The sequence below is a fragment of the Chamaea fasciata genome, unplaced genomic scaffold, assembly GCF_029207755.1.
Source record: "Chamaea fasciata isolate MVZ Bird 193981 ecotype frontalis unplaced genomic scaffold, bChaFas1.0.hap1 SCAF_19, whole genome shotgun sequence".
Lineage (NCBI taxonomy): Eukaryota > Metazoa > Chordata > Aves > Passeriformes > Sylviidae > Chamaea > Chamaea fasciata.
Window position 1 is genome coordinate 5076879 of NW_027094104.1, and position 20570 is coordinate 5097448.

General features: G+C 60.1%; 3 protein-coding genes across 5 annotated transcripts in view; 2 read left to right on the plus strand and 1 right to left on the minus strand.

Moving 5' to 3' along the window:
* Positions 1-15162, plus strand: part of SLC38A10 (solute carrier family 38 member 10) — a 30215-nt gene extending 15053 nt beyond the window's left edge. The window contains exons 11-16 of the mRNA XM_066200304.1: positions 3464-3617; positions 9787-9957; positions 10232-10693; positions 11224-11307; positions 11919-12098; positions 12332-15162. Coding sequence (XP_066056401.1) covers positions 3464-3617; positions 9787-9957; positions 10232-10693; positions 11224-11307; positions 11919-12098; positions 12332-13467 — 2187 coding nt within the window. The 3' untranslated portion in view covers positions 13468-15162. The remainder of the gene's footprint in view (positions 1-3463; positions 3618-9786; positions 9958-10231; positions 10694-11223; positions 11308-11918; positions 12099-12331) is intronic.
* Positions 15163-15168: 6 nt separating this feature from the next.
* NDUFAF8 (NADH:ubiquinone oxidoreductase complex assembly factor 8) lies at positions 15169-15794 on the minus strand. The gene is made up of 3 exons (XM_066200305.1): positions 15668-15794; positions 15473-15583; positions 15169-15380 (listed from the first exon to the last, which is right to left on the minus strand). The coding sequence occupies exons 1-3, from the start codon at positions 15788-15790 to the stop codon at positions 15360-15362; spliced, it is 255 nt and encodes an 84-aa protein (XP_066056402.1). The 5' UTR covers positions 15791-15794; the 3' UTR covers positions 15169-15359.
* A 276-nt stretch (positions 15795-16070) lies between these two features.
* On the plus strand, positions 16071-20053 carry TEPSIN (TEPSIN adaptor related protein complex 4 accessory protein). Of its 3 annotated transcripts, none has more exons than XM_066200290.1 (13): positions 16071-16136; positions 16352-16424; positions 16667-16758; positions 16853-16946; positions 17087-17154; positions 17238-17316; positions 17427-17498; positions 17692-17892; positions 17985-18156; positions 18398-18526; positions 18662-18740; positions 18822-18956; positions 19235-20053. In XM_066200290.1, the coding sequence occupies exons 1-13, from the start codon at positions 16095-16097 to the stop codon at positions 19688-19690; spliced, it is 1692 nt and encodes a 563-aa protein (XP_066056387.1). In that variant the 5' UTR covers positions 16071-16094; the 3' UTR covers positions 19691-20053. The 3 variants fall into 3 exon arrangements, with proteins under 3 accessions (XP_066056387.1, XP_066056388.1, XP_066056389.1); XM_066200291.1 differs by having other exon boundaries at positions 18410-18526; XM_066200292.1 differs by having other exon boundaries at positions 18413-18526.
* Positions 20054-20570: the final 517 nt, after the last annotated feature.

Here is a 20570-nt window from a genome sequence, read left to right on the forward strand (position 1 = left end):
AACCTCAGCGCCAGCTTTTACCCTTCTCTGGATTATCTTGGCTCTTGTGCTGCTGAGAACTGGCTGCTTTTATCAGGCCACTTCTGGCACCCAGCAGCATCCAGTGTCAGGCAGGTGGTGACATGGAAGGCCAGGTTTTTACAGGAGATGGTGCAAACTGAGGCTACAAAACAGGCATTTTACACTAAAGGTAGCAAAGAGGATTTCAGGTGGGGGAGGGAAGTGGGCAGATGTTTGCTGGTCAGCAAAGGGTTTCTGCTGGGGAACTGGGAAGGATTGGAGCTGCTGCTCGGCCAGGCTGGGCTGCGAGTGCCCTGGCTGGAAGGGTTAGGTTGGAAAGGCAGCTCCCAGAACAGTTAAAAAGCCCAGAGTAAGGCACACAGTGAAGCAGGGAGAGTGTTCCCTTTCTTGTGGTTAAGCATCTGTTCCTGTAAAGGTCCATGTCCCGCTGCTCCCCGGGAGCCCCGGGTTTGGCAGAGCTGCCGCAGGGCGTGTGGGGGTCTGTGAACAGAGTGTGTAGCTGCCAACAGGAAGGTGTTGCCTTCCCAGTGTTGACACAAGCTTGTCCGAGAGGCCCCTCCTAGGGAGGCCGGAGTTGCTGTTGTCCCAGTTGGGGAAGAGGAGCTGCCGGAGGTCAGGAAGTGACCCCTTGGCTCGCTCCTGTGCGGGTGGAAAAGAGATTCCCTCTGCCCTTCCCTGGCAGTGCAGGGGCCAGCAGACCTTCCCCAGCAGCACATCCAGGGGTACGGCCCCTCAAACACAGCCTCTCTGAGGAGGGACCCTGCGGTGACCGAGGCTCTGCATTCCTTCACCATGACTCCGTCCCTCGGAACGCTCGGTGTCCAGGAGGACAGGGATGGCGTCACGCCACACAAATGCAGTGTGTTTGTTTCCCGTGGCTGCAGGAGAAGGGCTGAGCTAATGGCTCTGCTGTGCAGAGTTGGAGTCATCTTCTGGGAGGAAGGAGGGCCGAGGGAGCACGACCGGCCGAGGAAACGGCAGCGTAAACTTCCTCTCCTGAATTCTCGTCCATGCTCGGAGTGTGGCTCCCGGGAGATGAGCCCTGGCCATGCCGACCTGCCCCAGGGCTTTTCACAACCTCTCACCATGTCCGTGCTGAGAGGGGCTCCTGCAGAAAGGTCTCTGCTCTTGGTGGGGTTGCTGGGTCTGGAGGAGATCATTCCCCTGGGATCAGACTTTGGCTCAGAAGTGCCTTGCAGTGCTGAGCCTCCCCTGGCTCCAGGATCTCTGGATGCTGTGGGGATTGGTGGCTCTGCTGCCTGGATTGGTTCTGTGAGCGCTTCAGTCCTTGCAGCCCTCACTCCTGTTCCTTCAATTGCTTTTGGTGGTCCCTGAGCACAAACTGCCTGCTTTTCCATGTCATAAGCGTCTCCATGGAATTAAGCCAAATCGTGGCCCTCTTTATTCTGGTCTTCAGTTGGGGAGGGGGTAGGTGAGGAGGGGGGAGCTGGGTGAGGGCGGCTCAGGGACAGCCCAGCCTGTCTCAGGCTGCCACGTGTGCCCGTACCCGCTGCTCCGGGAGCTCGCAGCTGAACTCCAAATGTGCAACAATCAAAGGGGTTTCAACCCGAGGCATTTGAGCCCCTGGTTCCCCACTAAGATAAGAAACAACAAAAATCCTTTTAAAGCATTTAATGTTTTCAGCCGTTTCCTACAGTTCCCTCCTCTCCCACGTTGCTCCTGGTTCCTGTGGCACCAGAATAGATCCTCTTTGTGGAAACGCTCTTCCTCTCTGCTGTTGTTTCTGGAAGGTGCCAGAACAGCCTCCCAGGCACAAAATGCATTTGTGCCGGGGCTGTGGATTGTGGGAGGGGAGGAAGTGGAGCAGCTCGAGCCCAGGGCAGCAGTGCAGGACCTGCTGACTCGGCGTTTGCCCGAGGGGGTGGACAGCAGGATATCTGCTCTTTGTGCACCCCGGGCAAGGCAGGCAGCGCATTCTGCTCCTGTTTCCTCTGCAGCAGCTCTAAGGTCTGGCCTCTGCTCCCTGGCCACACTGCCCCTGATCCAGAGCTGCTCCACGTCCCGCCAGCCTTTTCCTTCCGAAGGCGTCGGGCTGTCTGCGGGGTGTGCTGGGAACAGGCCCTGCAGGGTCTCCTGGGCCCAGCTCTGACCACGCTGCTCCGTCTTTCTGGGTGACCTCCCTCAGCACGAAAGCATCGGCCCCTCCTCCCCCTCTGGAAGTGCCAATGTTTTAATTCTTCCTTCCAGTTTCACCTCTCCCCTTGATTTGCAGTTTTCTGGCAGCTTCCAGTGGTAGAAGTGCTCCCTGTGGCCGTTCCTGGTTTTCCCTACACTGAGAAGCATCTTTTTGTTGTGTTTTGTGTGGACTGGGATGTAAATCTGGACAGTGAAGATTGGGAGTCATGGAATCATGGAATGGTTTGGGTTGGGAGGGACCTTAAAGCTCATCCTGCCATGGGCAGGGACATCTTCCACTAGACCAGGTTGTCCAAGCCCCATCCAACGCTTACTATGACTCATGTGGAGTTAGATCCTTTTAGACCAATTTGTCATCACATAACAAGCTGTAAAAATTCTTTTGCTGCTCATCACTTTCTCCTTTTTGAGGTAGCGAAATTCCAAGAGCCCTTCCCTCCACAGGATCCAGATTCCATCCTTCTATTTTTATCCTGTTTGATCCTAGCTTTCTGGGAATCGGGGAGTCATTTCTCAGCAGCTTCTTGAGCCCTGTGACCAGGACCTGTGTGTGGTTACTCTTTCTTTCAAACCCAAGGGTTTTTAAGCAGCTCCCTGGAATGGCTGGGGTCTGTAACCAGGCCAGGCTCCTCTGTGCTCAGCCAGACCCAATTTCATGGAGTTCTCATGCTGAGAATACCAGGGAATGAGTCTTTGCAGCTGGACTTGTGTCTGCCACATGCATTTTCCTATCCTGTGTCCTGTCCACTCACTCCACTCGCTTTTGAGCCCTTCCAAAGCCTTTCCAATGGCTTTCAGCCTCTGAAGTTCCCATTTCCATGGCTCTGCACCCAAATATGCACCTCAGCCAGGAGCAACTGGTTTTCCTGTTTCTCTCTGACATTTCTCTTCTCTTCTCTTCTCTTCTCTTCTCTTCTCTTCTCTTCTCTTCTCTTCTCTTCTCTTCTCTTCTCTTCTCTTCTCTTCTCTTCTCTTCTCTTCTCTTCTCTTCTCTTCTCTTCTCTTCTCTTCTCTTCTCTTCTCTTCTCTTCTCTTCTCTTCTCTTCTCTTCTCTTCTCTTCTCTTCTCTTCTCTTCTCTTCTCTTCTCTTCTCTTCTCTTCTCTTCTCTTCTCTTCTCTTCTCTTCTCTTCTCTTCTCTTCTCTTCTCTTCTCTTCTCTTCTCTTCTCTCCCTAACATGGGTCACTGTGCTGAGCTTGGAATTCTGTGGAGGCACCGTGGGAATGCCGTGGGGAGCAGTCCCCTTGGATTTCCTGTGCTCACTGTCCCTCTGGCACTCTGTGCAGATTATCCTGTGGATTGGGCTGGGAATGCTGGTGATCAGCACCTACACCACCCTGTCTGCCACCGAGGACACCCCTGTGAGGACGGAAGCAGTGGGCTTGGAGCACCTGGACAGAGAGGAGAACAGAATTGTCCAGGATTCAGTCAAACTTCCAGGTATGTGCTTGCTGGAGTTGGATTTCCCAGCCCTGTCCCCAGCTTCACCTCTTAAAAAGAAGGAGAAGGTTGTTTTTTTTTTTTTAAGTGTGGCAGAAGCAGGGTAATTTCCAGGCAGCTCGATGAATCTTCCCAGCTTCCTGGAGCCTTTTCCCAAGAAAAGCTGCAGTTTTGTCTGCTGGAAAAGCCACTGTGACCTCCAATGGTGCTTGGTGGGAGTTGTTCTTTTGAGAGGGGAAAGGTGTGGTGCAGTTCTGGGATCCCCTGGAGGGACAGAGCAGAGTTCCCTATTTGGGATGAGCACAGTGCCCACCTGGCCCAGCAGGACTGTTCTCCCCCTCTGCCAGCCCAAGGACCAGCCATCCATCACCCTCGAAGGTGAGGGAAATTTATGGGAACTGCCTCTTTTTTTGGTGCCGAGGGTATAAATTTGGACTCAGCTTTCGCTCTGACAAAGCCTGTGATTATGCCTCAGCTTTGTTTACTGGTTCTTGTTATTTATTATTTGTTTGCTGGGGCTGCTGATGGAATTACGGCCGCTCCTCCCTTTCCCAGCTGCTCCGGAGCAAGGCCGTGGCGCGCAGGTGCCGCCTGACCCCGCGCTGCCCCTCGGCCCTGCCGCGTCCTGTTCCTTCGCTTCAGTTTTGTTTCCTTCTGCTCCTGTGGGGTTTCTTTTTTTTTTTTTTTTTTTTTTTTTGTTCTTTGGAGGCCTTGAAATATCCTCGCAGAGATTGAGAGCGGAAGGGAGAAAGGGGCTGGCTCTTCTGGAGATTATCCTCCCTCCTGGTTCTTGGCTGGGTTCCTGTCCGGCAGCTTGGAGCGCCTCCCGCACCGGTGCTGCTGCCGATAACATTCACTCTGGGGTTGCTCCGTGGTGGAGTTTACTTGTGATTTACTCGTGGCTTACTCAAGGCTGTGTGTGCCTTCCTGGGCATGCGGATGCCAGTGAACTCCGAGCAAAAGACGCTCCCAATCCCTTAATGGAGCCCTCAGCAGGGCCTGGAGGAGGGATGCGATTGAATTCTTCCGTCTTGGTTAATTTTGGAGCAGTAATGGCCAAAGAACAGCTGCTCCTTTCAGGAGGAATCGCTAATGACACGTGTTCTGACTGGGAAAATAAAAAATCCCATAAAACACGGTGTCCGCTGGAGTTTGCTGAATCTTCTCCCCATCTCGGCGTGAGCCGGGGCGGTGGAGCGGGATGCCAGGCTCTGATCATCCGAGCGATTCCAGAGCCCGCCGGCAGCAGCTCTGAGTGCTCCTGGATTAAATAATCCCACCCGGGAGGAAGGCGGGTTTAGTGCTCCCGGGTCATAAAGTTCCCAGGGAGGAGCCGTTCGGCTCCTAGAGAAAGCTCAGCTGTCCACTGAGGTCCTTTTGCCAGTGGGGGTTCCGTCCCTGGGGAGGAGGAAGAGGGGGGAGATGGAACCGAGCAGAGAAGGGGGACAAGGAGCTGCAGGGTGGACGTGGGGCTGCCCCGGGAGAGCCGCCGCTGCGATTCCTTGGATCTGTGCCTCCCTGTGCCTCTGCAGGATGTCGGCTTGACTAGCAATGAGAGGCGTTAAATGGTGCCCTTCATCCCCCGCCGCGGCTCCCCCTCGTCCTCACCCGCCTTGTTTTGCAGAGCAGGAGCTGCCGCCTGGAACGCTCCGCAGCAGCTGCATCCTGTCGTCGTTCCAGGGGCGCAGGATGCGGGCTGGGCCGCCCCCGGCACCTGGGTGCCCTCCGGATGGGCCGAATTCCGCCCTCGGGGCTGCAGCAGGATCCCACGGCTTCTCCCTGGGCACTGCTGCTGGGAGCTCAGCCCCTTCCCCAGGGCACAGGGTGCCTCGTGCCCCTCCCCTGGCTGCAGGGTGCTGCTCCAGGCTCCTCTGCTGGCTGGAGGGTGGTGCTCCCAGCCCTTTTCCTGGGTAGAGGGTTCTTCCAGACCCCGTCTTCCAGGCACAAGGTGCATCTGTGCCTCTGGGTCAGAGGGTGCTCAGCCCCTTCCCTGGGCACAGGCTTGCTCTGTGCCCTTTCCCGTGCTGCCCCATCCAAGGCAAACCGCAGGGCCTTTCCCCAGCGCTGCCTTCGCCGTCTGCCTCCTGCCTGTCAGTGTGTGAGAGGAGTTTTATTGGCCTCTTTGATGTTGTGGAGCCCAGAACTGGAGAGACTTTCATTAAAGCCCTGCCCCGTGGGCCCGGGGATTATGAATATTAGAACATTGGCCTTTTATGTGAACACGTATTGACCAGCGGCCTCGGAATCGTGTTTTTCCTAACGACACCCAAGTGCCCATTACAGCCCCAGCCTGTGGTGCTGGAGGTTTTACTGTCAGCAGCTCTTCGGGAAAGGGATAAAACCCCTTCCAGCCCCGTCCTGCCGCTCCGTGCCGCGGCTGCGCCTCTGTTAAAAGGTTGCTAAGCTGCCTCTGAAAGCTCAGGAAGGCAATTATCCATTTAAAAAAAAAAAAAAAGGCAAGGAAAAAAAAAGCTAATTAGGCAATTTCTCTCCGTATTTAAAGCACCCTCGAGGGTCTCGGGGGGGATTAAGATTTTGTAATATTTTTCAGCTCCTTACTTGATCGTTGCTGCTTCATCTTCTCCCTGGTGTTGTGCAATGTTGGGTAACAAAGCCCTGATTCAGGCTCCTTGTGCAAGAGCCCTTTTCCCGGTGTGCTGGGCACCGCGCTCTGGCCATCTCGCTGTCCTGTGGGATGGGGTGGGCTGTGTTAGGTGGATTGGGGCAAAATTTGGAGTTGCGTTTGGCACACGGCATCCCTGCATCCTATATCCCTGCATCCCTGTGCTTTGACCCCCAAAAGCAACCTGCCTGAGCCAGGCTGTGTCCCTGCCGGCATTCCCAGCCGGAGCAGCCCCGGAGATGTGTGGAACGTGGCTCCTGCATCCTGCTTAGCTGCAGGAACAGCTTGGCTCCGCGGCGGCTCTCCCTGGTGCTTTGTGCGAGTGAGCTTTTAATAGTGCCTGTGACACAGAAAAGGAACCAGCAGCCTCTGGTAATTTGGGTTGGTTTTTACTGCTGGTGCGTCAGGAGACAACTGTGAACTAATTTCAGGGATGCCATTCCATAACCTTGTGAAATCTGGACCCGTTTCTGGGGGAGGGAGGGCTCCTGGAGGCACAGCTGGGCTGGGGGCTCCCCAGGGAGGGCCTGGCCCTACCCTGCTCCGGGTGTGGGGCTGCTCGGCACGTCGGAGGGCAGCATTTGCCCCCGACCCTCTGCCCCGCTTGTTCGGCTCTGCTTTCCTTGGCACGAGCTCCTGGACCTTGCTCCATATCATGCGATGAAGGAATTTCAGCAGATCTGGAGCTGCGCTGGCACAAGCAGGTCCTGAACCCCGTGTCCCTGGCCAGCCCTGGGGTGACGCCCAGGTGTGGGTGGTGTGTCCTGAAGCTCCTTGTGCTGTCCCTAAGGCTCCCCATGGATAGGGGGCAAGCACAGCGGGGTCCATCCCACTGCCTCTGCCCAGGGCTGGGGCTGTGGAGGCACATTTCAGCTCCAAGAGGCTGCAAAAGCGCGTGAGGAGGGATTTAGTGCCTGCCTGGGACCATTGCAACGATCCGAACCAGGAGCGGGGGGGAGAAGGGAAGCTTTTAGGTTGCTAATCATGAAATTTTATGGCAGCCTGGAGAGGCTGTTGGCAAACCACAACACACCCAGGCACGCACACACACAAATCAGCTGCAGGACGCCCCGGCTTCCCCTCGTGTGAGCGGAGCTGCCGGAGAGCCGGAGGGTCAGAGCGAACCCTCTCGGTGCTGCCTCACACCCCGGCCTCTCCTTGGGAGCCAAAAAGCTTTTACAGCCTCTCAGGCCTTGCCTGTAAAGTCCAAGGCCGCTCATAAAACATGACGAGGCACAGCGTTACTGGAAGACGCTCCAAAGGGACCTGGAGGGCAAGAAGACAGGCAGAGCCCCAGCAAGACTCTTCCCTGCAAAGCACCTGGAGTCCCGGGTGGATTTCCAGGCAGCCGGAGAGGTTGTTAATTCACGCCCTGATGATGAACTTAATTTTGTCTCCCGCTGAGCAAATGATGGCTTAGAGGCAGCTTGGCCTTATTGCGGCGTGGAGACTTTTGGGCTTGTGTTTTGTTTGTGTTTTGGGCTTTTCCTGCATTGTTTGCAGAGCGGGGAACGTGCCTCTGCCTGATTTATGATGGAAGCTGCCAGGGACACTCCCGGAGCAGAGCGGGGCCTCCCCCGGCCCCTCGGGCTGCCCTGGGCCCGCGGGGGGTTCACCTGCTGCTCTGGGCAGGGGAACTGCTGGGTTTAACTCCTCCGGTTCCTGCTGGCAAGGAAGGCTTCCCCTCGTCTTCCTTCTTATTTCCTCCTCTCTTCCTTTTTATTTCCCCCTCCCTCCTTTTTATTTCCCCTTGAACATCATCTGGCTGCCTCGGCTCACCGTTCCCATCCACTGTGGGAACAGCCCTGCCTGGGTTGGGGTTCTCTGGATCCTCCAGTCCTCTCTGACCAGAGCCATCTCCCGCCTCCATGAACCAATTAACGAGAAACTTTCCTCCAATAGAGTAAATAATTTGTTACATTGAGGCCAGGATTGAGCTGGGAACATCCGCAGCCGTGCTGAGCACTCCCTTCCCCGGGCCTCGGCCTCCTGCTTCCCAGGGCCCCTGGCCAGGGCTGGGCACTGGTTCCTGCAGCCCAGTTTTTCCTGAAGAAGAGGAGTGTCCTGCCCTGACTTGCTGAACCTTGGGAAGTCCCTCAATGGAGAGGGGGACCCTTGGGTACTAGACTCGAATTTCTCAGAAAATCCAAGTCCTTTTCCCCTCCCACCATCATTCCCAAAGCGAAGGAACGTGGAACGCTGGCCAGCCCCACACACGTCCCTCCTCTGGGTGTGGAGCTCTGGGCTGGAGTCCGGGTTTCTGGAGAGGCTCAAGGTCCTGCTGGCACAGATCCCTCTGGGCCAGGAGTTTGTACTTAATTTTTTGTGAATTTTTGTTGTTCCCCCTCCCCACCCCCCCCCCCCCAGCTCAGGCAAGGCCCACGCAGCTGAAGTTGTGGCAATCCCTTCTTTCCCATGAGTTCATCTCGTAATAAATCGCACCAGCCCTGCGGAGGGGGAGGAGAAAATGGAAAGATGTTTATAGAATTAATTCCCCAAAGGAAATCACACGGGGGAGGGCGAAGCGGGGAAGAGTTGGGAATTTTTTTTTGTTACAGAAGATAGATTTTTTTTTTAAGAGTTTGTTGGATGGAAAAAAATCTGCAGAACAACTTCACTGCTGGGAAACAATTTGATTTCCTTCTCTGCTGCTCTCCAGAGGAGGAGTTCACTCCCTGTGTGGGTTTTCTGCCATGCTGAGGGTGGAAGGGACCCTTCCCATCCAGAGGAATGTGCAAAAGATTCCATGTGGAATATGGAATATGGTCATACCAGTGCTGAACGCAGTGACTGGTTTGACTGGGATGTGTCTTCCAAAAACATTCCATCTCTTTGAGGGCAAGGTGAGGAGAAACTCCTGTCTCCCTCAGGAGTTTCCCCTAATTAATGCCTGTTTAATCCCCCTCCTCAAAACTTCTGCGGGAAAAGGAAACCTCCCCACCCCTCCTCCAAGAGACGTCTGAAGGGCTGTGGGAACAGTCGGGTACTAAACGAGGGGAAAAATCAAAATAATGGAGGTTTTAAGACGTTTCACAGCAAACAGCAACGTGGAGGGGACAGGAGCTGGGCTGAAGCCCAGCTCAGGTTCTGATGTTGGGGGGTTCGGGGCTGGATCGTGATTCTGTCTCTTGCAATGCCGGGGGATCCGGGTCTGGATTCCAGCTCTGTCTCTGCCGGAGCCGGGGGTCTGGGGCAGGGAACTGGGGGGATGCTACCATCTGGTGGCACTGGCTTGCAGCAGCAGCCGGCTCCATCCTTTCTCTATCCCGGCTCCATTCCGGCTCCATCCCGTCTCTATACCTGCTCCATTCCAGCTCCATCCCTGCTCCATCCCAGCTCTATCCCGGCCATGCTTCCCTGCCCGCAGCTCCCTAAAAACCCACGACAGGGAAAACATCCAGGTGACCCCAGAACAAAAGCTCCCCCAGCCCCACCGTGCTATGGCAGGAGGGAATTCAGCTGGGCTGGGTGGGTGAAGGGGAGCGGGACAGACACTGCAATTCTCAGATCCCACACCTCATCCCTGTCCCCATCCTGTGCTTGCAGAGCAGAACCCGGTGGTGGAGGAGCCTGAGGATGACCGTGATAAACCCAAAGTGCCTGAGGAGAAGGAGGAGATGGAGCAGCCACAGATCAAGGTGCCTGTGCAGGTGCCCAAGAGGGAGGAAGAGAGAGGAAAGGTGGAAGAGAAAGTGCAGCTGGACCGTCCTGATCAAGGTAAAGGTGATCCTGGGAAAGGGAGCTGGATTGGGAGCTGGGGGTGTGTGTTGTGGGACTCTGAGATAGAGATCCTGAACTCTGCTCCTTACCCTCCTCTCAGTCCACCTCTGTGGTGGTATTGGTGGATTGAAGATGATTTAGTGTTTGATGCTCTGGAGGTTTGTTGGGAATGTGACCTCCAGGTGAGGGAGAGAAGGCAGGGCTGGACAAGGGCAGCATGGAACTGGGTGTACTGGGAATCTGCTGCCTCTGACCCTGCCTGTCCCCCCAGGTATTGCCCTGCCCGTGGGGGAAGCCCACCGCCACGAGCCCCCTGTCCCACATGATGAGGTGGTCGTGGACATGGGGCGAGAGCGGGAGGAATCCAACGAGAACAAAGCAGCTCCCGGAGGAGCCAACGACCCTCTGCTGGAAGAGCCAGCCAGGCTGAAGCCCCAGAAGGAGGCACTGGGTCCAAAACAAGGGAAGGAAGTGGCTGACGAGAACCAGCAGCGGGGAGGGACTGGCAGGCCCATCCCAAATCTGGAGAAGGTCCTGGAGGCAGCGGTGCAGCAGGGTGGAAGGGCACCCTACAAGGAGCTGGAGCCAGGGGGAGCCAAGCTGGAAGCCAAGGCACAGGTGGCCGTGCTGGATGGTGACCCCGCCGGGGCTGCTGACCAGGACAAGTCACAGCTCCAGCTCCCCAGGAAAGCAGAGGAGGCTGGAAAGTCCATGGAGAAGGCAGCAGACCCTGGTAAGCTCCTTTCACGGCAGCTCATCTGAGCAAGCTCCTCTGGGACTGTAATGCCCCTGGAGACAGGACAATTTGGTCATTCCCGTCTCCACCCCAGTGCTTCCTTTTAACTCCACAAGTGGAGCACGTGAGTGTGCACAGCCCCTCCGGCAGCTGCTGAGGGAAGGGAGGAATCTGGTGGCTTTGACAGCTACTGCAAGAGCTGTCAAACAGTTGTTCGCTACCCGCCAAAATGTCAGGTGCCGTGCTGTTCCTGCACGGCTCCCAAATCACCGGGGACACAGAGCCGGGAGATCTTGACAGGGAACACATTGCCAAGTGCCCGTCTAAAAGCCAGTTAGAGCTGTTCTTGCATGTTAATTGGCCGAGGTAGTTAGTGCTGGCTGGCTGCCACCAGGCATGGGATTGTTAAATATTGGGTTTATTACTTCCCTCGCAGCCATCGGGGTGGATACAAACGGTGCCGGGACTACGCGGAGGCGTTTTAGGGAACATCTGCACTGACAGCAAAGCTCTGTCGTCCTTTGCAGGTGAAAAGCAGGAGCTGCCCCTCCCAGAGAGAGCGGAACTGCTGGAGAACCGGAACACTGAGGAGAAACAGGAGAAGGCAGGGGGTGAGCGTGTTCCCAGGGCATGCGGGGACAGGGACGGATCTCCCGGGATCCCTCTCTGTGGGAGGAGGGTGCCTTGAGGCCACAGCCCCTGCATAGCACCAGGCGGTGCCTGTCCCATCTCTGGCACTCCTGGCAGGGCCACTCGGGACGCTGAGTCATGCTGGCACTTGGGCCTGGCTGCTCCTCGATGTCAGAGTCCTGGGAAGAGAGACAGGAGTGAAACAGTTCTGGCAGCATGGCAGGAGGGGTGTGGGCAGGGGCACACGGGGACACCTGAACACATCACAGGGAAAAGCTCCTTCCCCTCAAGGCCCCAGCTGCTCTGCCCCTGGGGCATCAGAGCTGGAGCTGCAAAGCCCTTCCTCAGGCTGAGCTCCTCCCTCCAACCTCTGCCTGGCAAGGGGGTGTCAGAGCCTGAGCTTGGACTTGTGTGCAGGTCTCCTGCTCTCATCCCATCCTCTTCCAGCTTCCTTCTTTCTCTCCTGGCAGGGTTTGTGGAGTTGGATCTTCCTGCCAAGGAGAGCCCTTGCAGGCTATGCAGAGCTGACGTGATTTCTGAGGGCTTTGGGTCACAGGGGTTTTATTTCCTCTGTCTTTTTCCCCTTTTCCAGAAGCCGGGCCGGCAAAACTGCTGGACCACAACATGCTGCTGCAAATGATCAAGGAGCAGCAGGTGCAGCACAAGCAGCTCCTGGACCAGCAGGCAAAGCTGCTGGCAGTGATCGAGGAGCAGCACAAGGAGATCCACCAGCAGCGGCAGGAGGAGGGGGCAGAGGAGAAGCCAAAGCCAGGTAAGGACATGGCCAGGGAGCAGAACCACAGGGGCTCAGAGGGGCTCTGAAATCAGAGAGATCTGAGTTCCTTTGGCACAAGGCAAAGTCCACTTGCGCAGCCATTTCTGTAGGGATAACGCACAGCTCTGCTCATCCTCCCATGTGGCCTCATCTCATGTCTCAGAGAATGTGGTGACAGGAGAGGGGGATGTCCTGAGAAAAGCCTTTTCCATGTTGGTTTTGTCCTGCAGCAGAAGCACAGCTGGAGCCTGCCGTGCCCCTCTCCAGGAGCAAGGAGGACGAGGGCCTCGGAGCCAAGGGGGACACGGCCGGGAAGCTGCTGAGCAAGGAGCAGCTGGAGCAGCACCTGGCACAGCAGCCCCCCGATTCCACCAAGCAGCACAGGGACATCGTGGGGAAGCTGGAAGAGGCTGGGCACAAGCGTGACATTCCTGTGGCTCCTCCCAAGGAGTGGAAGGTGCCGCTGCAAGAGAATGACAGAGCTGTTAAGAATCCCGTGGAGAACCGGGATCCCCTCCACGGGGATGCCCAGCGTGTTCCAGCAGCCAGAAACAACCTGGAGAAAAAGCCCTTGGCAGAGGATTTGGGAGGAGAACGTGAAGCCAAAGCTGGAAGAGATGTCCACCAGCAGAAGAATTTCCTGAAAGCCGTGGAAGCAGCTACAGCTCCTATCCAAAGAGAACAGCTGGGGGCTGCCAAAGTTCAGGGAGTAGCAGGAAAGAGTTTGGAAAGAGACTCAGGAACAGACCTTAAAGCCAAAACTCTGAGTCAGGTGGAGCCCAAGGACCTGGCAGTGGTGCCGGACTCTTCCAGTAACAGGAATGTGGCAGTGAGGGAGCAGCACCCCCGGGAGCGGGAGTGGCAGAGAGGGGCGCTGGCCGAGGGAGGGGGCGGGCGGCAGCGGGACCCGCCCGGCCACGGGCACAGGAAGGAGGAGGATCCCCGGGAGGAGCCGCGGGGTCGGCAGGGCCGCGGCGATGGGGGTCCCTCCAACGGCGCCGACAGGAAACTCGGCCCTCAGGATCCTCCAGCACAGAAGTCCGAGAACGGAGCGGCCGCCCCCAGGGATCCGCAGCAGCAGGAGCGCGACGTCAAACCCAACCGGGACCTGAAGCTGCAGGGGGGCCTGGACCTGCGCCGCAGGAGACGGGACCTGCTGCCTCCCGACCAGGAGGAGGACGGCGAGGAGGAGGCGGCTGCACCAGGAGCCGGGGGGGTCCTGATCGGCCTGAACCCCCTTCCCGATGTGAAGGTGAACGACCTGCGGAGCGCGCTGGAGACGCGGCTGAGCCAGGTGGCCGAGGGCGCGCAGCACCTGGTGCGCAGCCGCCACATCCAGCAGGTGACAGAGGACAGGAGCCCGTGACTCCGCAGGGCAGGCTCGGGCTCACCGCTGCTGCTCAGGCATGGAGAGAGAGATCTAAGCCAGCAGCGCGTTGCTGGACACAGTGCTCGGATCCACAGGATCTCCCCGGATCCCTGAGCACCACCCTGGGGGCTTCCACAGCAGCTCCCCCAGTGAGTGCCTGTGGGCGGCCGAGGAGGTGACATTCCTGCTGTCCCCTGCCTTCCAGAGCTGTCATCCACCTCGGCTCCCTGCCAGGCTGCTGCTCCAAGGAGCTTCTCCAGCATTTCATTCATATCAAATTGCCTTCTCCAACCATCTCCCAACTCCTCTCAGAACCAGGAAGGGGCTCCATTGCCCCGGCTGTGCCGAGGGGACCTGGGATCCACACCTTGGGAAGGGCTTTACCCCAGAGAACCGTGAGCTGAGGACCAGTGGAGCCAATGCTCCAGTGCTGGACTGGGGGCTGAGCCTCATTTGTTTGGGACACAGTGGTGGTTTAGGAACCTCATTTAGTAGAAATGCTGCCTTAACCGGGCACAACTCCTGTTGTGCTGCCTCTCTCCCAGGGATGGGATTCCTTGGCCACTCACTGGGATCATACAGAGCTCTGCCCCCGTTACCATCCCTGTGTACTCCTCTCTGTGCTCTCCAGCTCCACTTCCCCTCTCAAAAGTGCATTAAGAAGCTCAACATTCCCCCAGCCCTTCCCAACCCAGCTTGATTCTTCTGCCAGAGGTGAGTGGTTTGGGAAAAAACGTGGCAGAGCCAGGTGGATCCAGGGGCTCCACCTACCTCTTCCTGTGTTCCGTGTGCTCTTCCCAGCCTCCCTCCACCCTGTTCTGCATCCAGACAGGTCCCTGCTCCACCTCTGGGAATTTGTTTGGTGAGTGAGGAAGGGAAGAGCTTCCCCAAGAACTCTGTGTTGTTTCAGGCTCCCAGTGATTCATCCCTTGGGTTTTTTTGGGTTTTGCGTTTTTACGTTCTGACCTGTGAATGTACGGAATTCAGTCCCAAAGCTCTCCCTAGACTGGCTGAGAATTCCCAGCCTGGAGCCCCCAGACCTCATCACTGTGGTGGGTTTTATATCCCGACCTCCAAATGTCTTTGGCGACCTCGAGTCTGTGTCCAGTGGAACCCTGCAGAGCTGGGACGGGGTGGGACTGTCCCTGCCTGATGCTCCCAGGGTGTCACAACCCAGAGTGACAGGGAAGTGACCCCGGGAGTCCTTTGGGAAGACCCCCCGGAACACTGTGGCCTTACACCCCCTGAACCCAACGAGCTTCTCCCATTAACGCTGTCGTCAAGCACAAGCACCACGGCCGGGAGCCCCGGAGCCGCTCCGAGAGGCAGGGACGGGCTCTGGAGCGTGGCTCCAGGTCTGCCCCGGGGAGATGGATCCGGGCTGTGCCACCAAGCAGCCTTCCCGAAGTGAGAGGGAGCCGGAGCTGGATCGGCTCCTTCATCCCCTGTGCTGCCGGCTCCGGCCCCGCGGGGCCACACTCGCCTGTTTGTTGTTCTCTGTGTGAACATAAGGGACCAAAGATGCTCCTGACATTCCTGTTCCTGGGAATGGCGTGGGCACCCCGAGCTGGGCTGGAAGCTGGCGGGAGCTGCCCTGTCCCGTCGGGAACGGCTCCCCCGGGGCGGGTGGAACGCTGGGAGCGAGAGCCCGGAGCGCGGGCTGAGCCCATCAATAAAATAAGCTGAAGCATTCTGATCTGAATTCTTTACTTTTTTTAATAAATAAAAATAGATCTGTGACCCTCACCAAGCCCGAGGCTGCACCTCCTCCGGGCCGGGGAGAGGGTGGGCAGCTCCGGGACCGGGGGGGTTCCGTCATTTGAGGACAAACCGGTGGCACTGAGGGTTTAATTCCCCCCGAGCATCTCCAGACGGGGGCGGCTCCGGCGTCACTTCGATGTCGCCTTTGCCTGCAAAGAGCCGCGGTCAGGACGGGCCGAGGCCGCCTCCCTCCTCCAGCACCGGGATCGGATCTGGGACGGGGGCTGGGGCAGAGCCGTACCGCCCGGGCGAAGCATTCCCGCAGCGCCTGGAACTCCTCCAGGCACGTGTCCCGCCGCAGCTCCGCCGGTCCCGCCGCCGCCGCCGCCACGCACCGCCCGTAGGCCGCGGCCTGCGGGAATCACAGGGGACGGGAGCGGGGGCCGCCGGGACCCGGAGCCGACCCCCTGTGCTCCCCTGTGCCCCCCGGCCCCACCTGGTCCCCGCAGGCCGCCAGCGCCGCCGGGAAGCGCCGCAGCCGCGCCCGCGCCCGCAGCCACACTCCGCGCCCCGACATCGCCTCACCGCACGGGCGCCGCCATGCCCGCGCGGCCGCCATTGGCTGCCCGCCCCGCCCGTCACGCACCGCGCTCTCCTATTGGGCGGTACCACCCCAACCAAACCGCGCCCCTTTCATTGGTTATTCGGCGCGAGCAGCTCTGATTGGCGGAAACGCCGGTTGTTTATTTCCCGCCTCCTTCAGGCGTCAACCTCATGAGGCTCTTCCGCCTGAAGCCCCGCCCTCCCTCGGTGCTGATTGGTTGAACAGCAGAGCTTCGCCTTCTCATTGGTGTAAAACAACTTCCGGGAGGCGCTTCCCTGACGCCGCCGAGGGACCGGGCAGGGCCGGTGCCGGCAGTGTCATGGCGGCGCCGCTGCGGGACCGGCTGAGTTTCCTGAGCCGGGTACGGACCGGGGCTTTTGGGGGGCGGGGGGGCGCTGCCGGGGCGTGACGTCACTACTTACCCGCGACGTCATCGCTGCACCCCCCCCACTCGCTTCTACAGCGGCCTCACACAGCCCTGACGGGGCCGGGCCTGCCCCGGGGCCTCGGTCCAGTCCCCAGCACCGGCGTCCGGGGCGGGTCCGCCCCCTCTCACGCCGCCCCCTCCTCCTCCAGCTACCGGTGTTACTGCGGGGCACGGCCGACGACGACACGCCCTGCCCCGGGTACCTGTTCGAGGAGATCGCCAGTATCCTTCAGGGAGCCGGGGGGGCCCAGGGCAGGGGAGTCCCCGGGACAGGGAAGGGATCCCGGGTCAGGGGAAGCTCCCCGGGGTTGCTCCAGGCCGTGGTGGGTGTTGGAGGCCTGCGGGGCTGGCTGGGGGCAGCCGTGGGATTGTGGGCACTTGGACTGGGACCCTGTGGAGGGGCTGAATTCCTGGGGAGCTGCTGCTGCCCTCCGATCTCGGCTGGATCCCTAACCCGTCCCTAGAGATCTCCCACGAGTCCCCCGGGAGCAGCCAGTGCCTGCTGGAGCATCTCCTCACACGGCTGCAGAGCAGCTCCTGTCACGTCAAGTTGAAGGTGGGTTCATGCTGGGAGCACTGGGGAGGTGATGGGATGGAAGCCCCCCACTCCAGGGAGAGCAGCTGTGACTTGTCCTTGTCCCCTGAACCAGGTGCTGAAGATCCTGCTGCACACCTGCTCCCAGGGCTCCCCCCAGTTTGTCCTGCAGCTGAAGAGGAACGCCAGCTTCATCCGGGAGGCTGCAGGTAACGGGCTGCGGGGACATGGGAGAGCAGCAACAGCCCCATGGGAACCCCAGACGGGCTCCTGCTGTGGGGGCTGTGCCAGGAGCAGGGTCCTACCCTGCCTGGGAGCACCCCCCACCCTCCCCTCTGTGTGTCTGCAGTGTTCTCCGGGCCCCCAGACCCCCTTCACGGCAACAGCTTGAACCAGAAGGTGCGGGCGGCCGCACAGGTGGGTGCTGCAGGGACAGGGCAGCCCTCAGCCCTCTCCTCTGGGGTTCCCAGCACTCCTCTCTCCCTCCCTCAATCCCACAGGACCTGGCCAGCATTCTCTTCTCGGATGCGCCGCTGCCGCAGCCGCTGGCGCTGCCCGCCCGGCCCCCGGCCCCCGCCGGTGAGCACAGCCCCCCTGGGACGGGCCCTCGGTCAGGGGGACAGGGAAACAGCAGGAAAGGGGAACCCCGAGTGCTTCTGCTCCCTCTGACATTCCCTGTGCCCCCCCAGGGATGGGCTCCAGCCCCAGCCCCTGTGGCTCCCTGCAGGGATTCGGCTTCAGCAGTGACAAAAGCGGTTCTGGTGAGTCCTGGCCAGGCCCTCCCTGGGTCCTTTCCCACTGGGAGCTGGGGCAGGACCGTGGGAGTCTCTCTGTGCCTCATCCTCTGACCTCCCCGAGTTCCCTCAGCCCCCTTTCCCAGCCTGGAACTCAGTGTTGGGGTGATCCCGTGGGGCTGGGCTCTCGGGATTCTCCCAACATCCCAACCTCTCGCAGCTTCCACAGGAGAGGCCCTGCTGAGCAGCCTGCAGCGAGCGGCCGAGGCCGTGGCCCAGGCCGTGCTCCCAGCACCGGGGGGGCCCCAGCGGCTCCGTGGGGACCTCCCCGAGGACACCTACGAGCCTGTCCGAGCTCCATCCCCTGCCAGCAGCCCGACCGTGCCGCCCCCGACTCCTCCTGCGCCGCGCGGAGCCCGAGGTGGGTCCTGCCGGAGCAGCCGGGGCAGTCTGGGGGCTCCCCGCCCATCCCGGGGTTTTGGGGAGCCCAGCTGAACTGCACTGTCCCTGCAGTGAGCCACCAGCCGGGGCTGGCCGGGGGCGGCTGGGAGGAGGCAGACAGCGGGCACAGCTCCCGGGAATCCTCGCAGGGCAACGAGCGGAGCCGCACCTCGGACTCGGGCAGCAAATCCGGCAGCGACAGCCGCTCCGGGGCCAGCCGGGAGCTGAGCCATGGGGCTGACAGGTGAGAGGGGCCCGGGGGGCTCCCCTGCCCTGGCGCTGTCCCAGGTGCATTCCCAGGAGCTCTGCCCTCATTTTCCACACCATGGATCCAGAGTGTCCCAGTGCTCCTGGCTGTGTTCTGCCTGGGCTGTTTGTTCTGCCAGCCATGGGTGGGCAGAGCTGCTCAGGGTGGGGGTCCCTGTCTGTCAGGGGGTGTGCAGGGACCCCAGGAGGAGTAAGCAGGTGGCCCCTGTCCCCACAAGGTGTGTCCCCAGCAGGGTGGATGCTGACAGCCCGGGTGACTGCCGGAGGGAGCTGAGCCTGGTGTCGGGACTGACACGCGGGGCCAGGGTCTTCCTCACCAGGGAGGAAGCTCAACATTTCCTCAAGGAGTAAGTGTCAGAGGCTGGTGCTCCCTGGGGCTGGGGGTGCTTCTGGGACAATCTGAGCCCTTCCCTGACGGCCCAGGCCTGGACTCCAGGGATGGAAAGGTGCTGCAGGTGACTGTGACCCCCATCCCTGTGCAGGTGTGGGCTCCTGAACTGTGAGGTGGTGCTGGAGCTGCTGGGCCGGGCGCTGGAGGATCCCAGTGACAGTGTCCGTATGGTGAGCACAGGGGGCTCCCCTGGGAGGGCTGGGGGGTGTTTGGGGGCCTGCCTGGCTCAGCCATGCTCTCCTTTCCCACAGAGGTCCATGTGTGCCATTTCTGCCCTCGGCTGCTCCGACCTGCTCTCCCCAGAGCAGATCTTTGCCGTGACAAGGCAGCGCCTGCAGCACCTCAGCCAAGGCAGCCCTGGGCCTGTGGCCAACCGAGCAACAAAGGTGACTCTGGGGACATCCCTGTGCCAAATCCCCAGGGTGGGGGCTCCTGGCACATGTTTGACAGCCCTTGGGGACACACAGCTATTGGGAATGGCTCTGTGTATGTCCCAGAGGGATGGGTTTGGCTGCCTTTCCCAGGAGCAGGGAGCCTGGGTGGGGTGATGCTCCCTCTGAGCCCCGGGAGGGGACACTGGGGACAGTCCCTCTGCCTGGGAAAAGGTGCCAGGACCAAGCCCCTTTGCTGATGCTGCTCTCACTCTGCCCATCCCCTGTCCCAGATGCTGCGGCAGTTCGAGGCCCTGTGCCGGGCCCAGCCCTCCCCGAGGGCCCCACGCCCGCCCTCGGCCCCCTCAGTGGGCTCAGCTGAGGACCTGCTCATGGACATCCCAGCCCTGGCCAGCGAGAGCTTCCTGACCCCCCTGAGCCCGGCCCCGACCCCTGCGGCCCCCACAGCCCCCAGTGAGGAGCCGGGGGTGGCATCGGAGCCCCCTGGGCAGCCCGGGGCTGCAGTGCCAGCCTGTCCCTGCGAGCAGGACAGGGGGAGCAGGCTGGCAGGGGACACGGCGGCCCCCAGCCTGTCCCTGTTCGCCGGCATGGAGCTGGTGGCCCGTCCTGGCGCAGTGCTCCAGCCACACTCACCGCCCCTGGAGCCACAGACGCCGTCCAAGCCCCAGGAGGAAACAGACACAGAGAGCACCCCGCAGCCATCGGCCTTCGCCTTCCTCAACATGTAGCTGCTGTCGGGCCCCGGGGGCTGCGGGGGCTCTGCCCCACCTCCCTGCGGGGCCTGTGCTGTCCTGGTGCCTCAGGGGGGACACAGTCTGAAATGGCCACAAGGGCCAGGGCTTCCATCAGGTGACAGTGTCCCTCCCGCTGTCCGTGGTGCTCCAGGGCATGCAGAGGGGCACGACCCTTTGCTCCTCTGAGCTGGACAGGGGTGTGGGACCCGCTGGGACTGAACTGGGGGTGCTTTGTGGACCCCAGCACGGCCATGGGTGCTCTTGGGTGGCTCCCAGCTGCAGCCTGGGCTCTGTGGGGGTGGGGTGGGAGAAGGCGCTGTCCCCATGGGGCCGGAACCCACAATAAACCCCCACTCGGGTCTGGGAACGTGTGACTTCTTCCTGCGCCGCTGACGGAGCCTGGCCCATGGCTCCTTCTGGCCTGCAGCCCCACATTTTCCTATAGTCCCATGGCCCCCTAACAGCCCCACAGCTTTCCCCCTGCCCCACTCTTCTCCCCCCTAGTAGCCCCATGGTTTCCCCCTCTTCCTGCCCCAGAACCCCCCAATAGCTCCACTTTTTCCCATGGCCCCAATAATCCCATAAGCCCCCGTACCCCACAGTTCCCCCTCTCCAACCCGCCTCCCCCAATGGCCCTATGAATCCCTCATCTTCCTCACGGCTCCCCCTACTGATAGCTCCTCAGCAGCCCCAGTCCCCCTCTCAGGTCCCCAAAATCCCCATTTTCGCCCCAAAAACCCCATGGTGCCCCCCCCACCCACGGGGATCAAGCCCCGCCCCTTTCCCCGCCCTCCAAAGCCACGCCTATCTCCGCACTCTCGTCCCATTGGTTCATACTCCCTAAGGCCCCGCCCCCACGGCGTACCACGCCTCC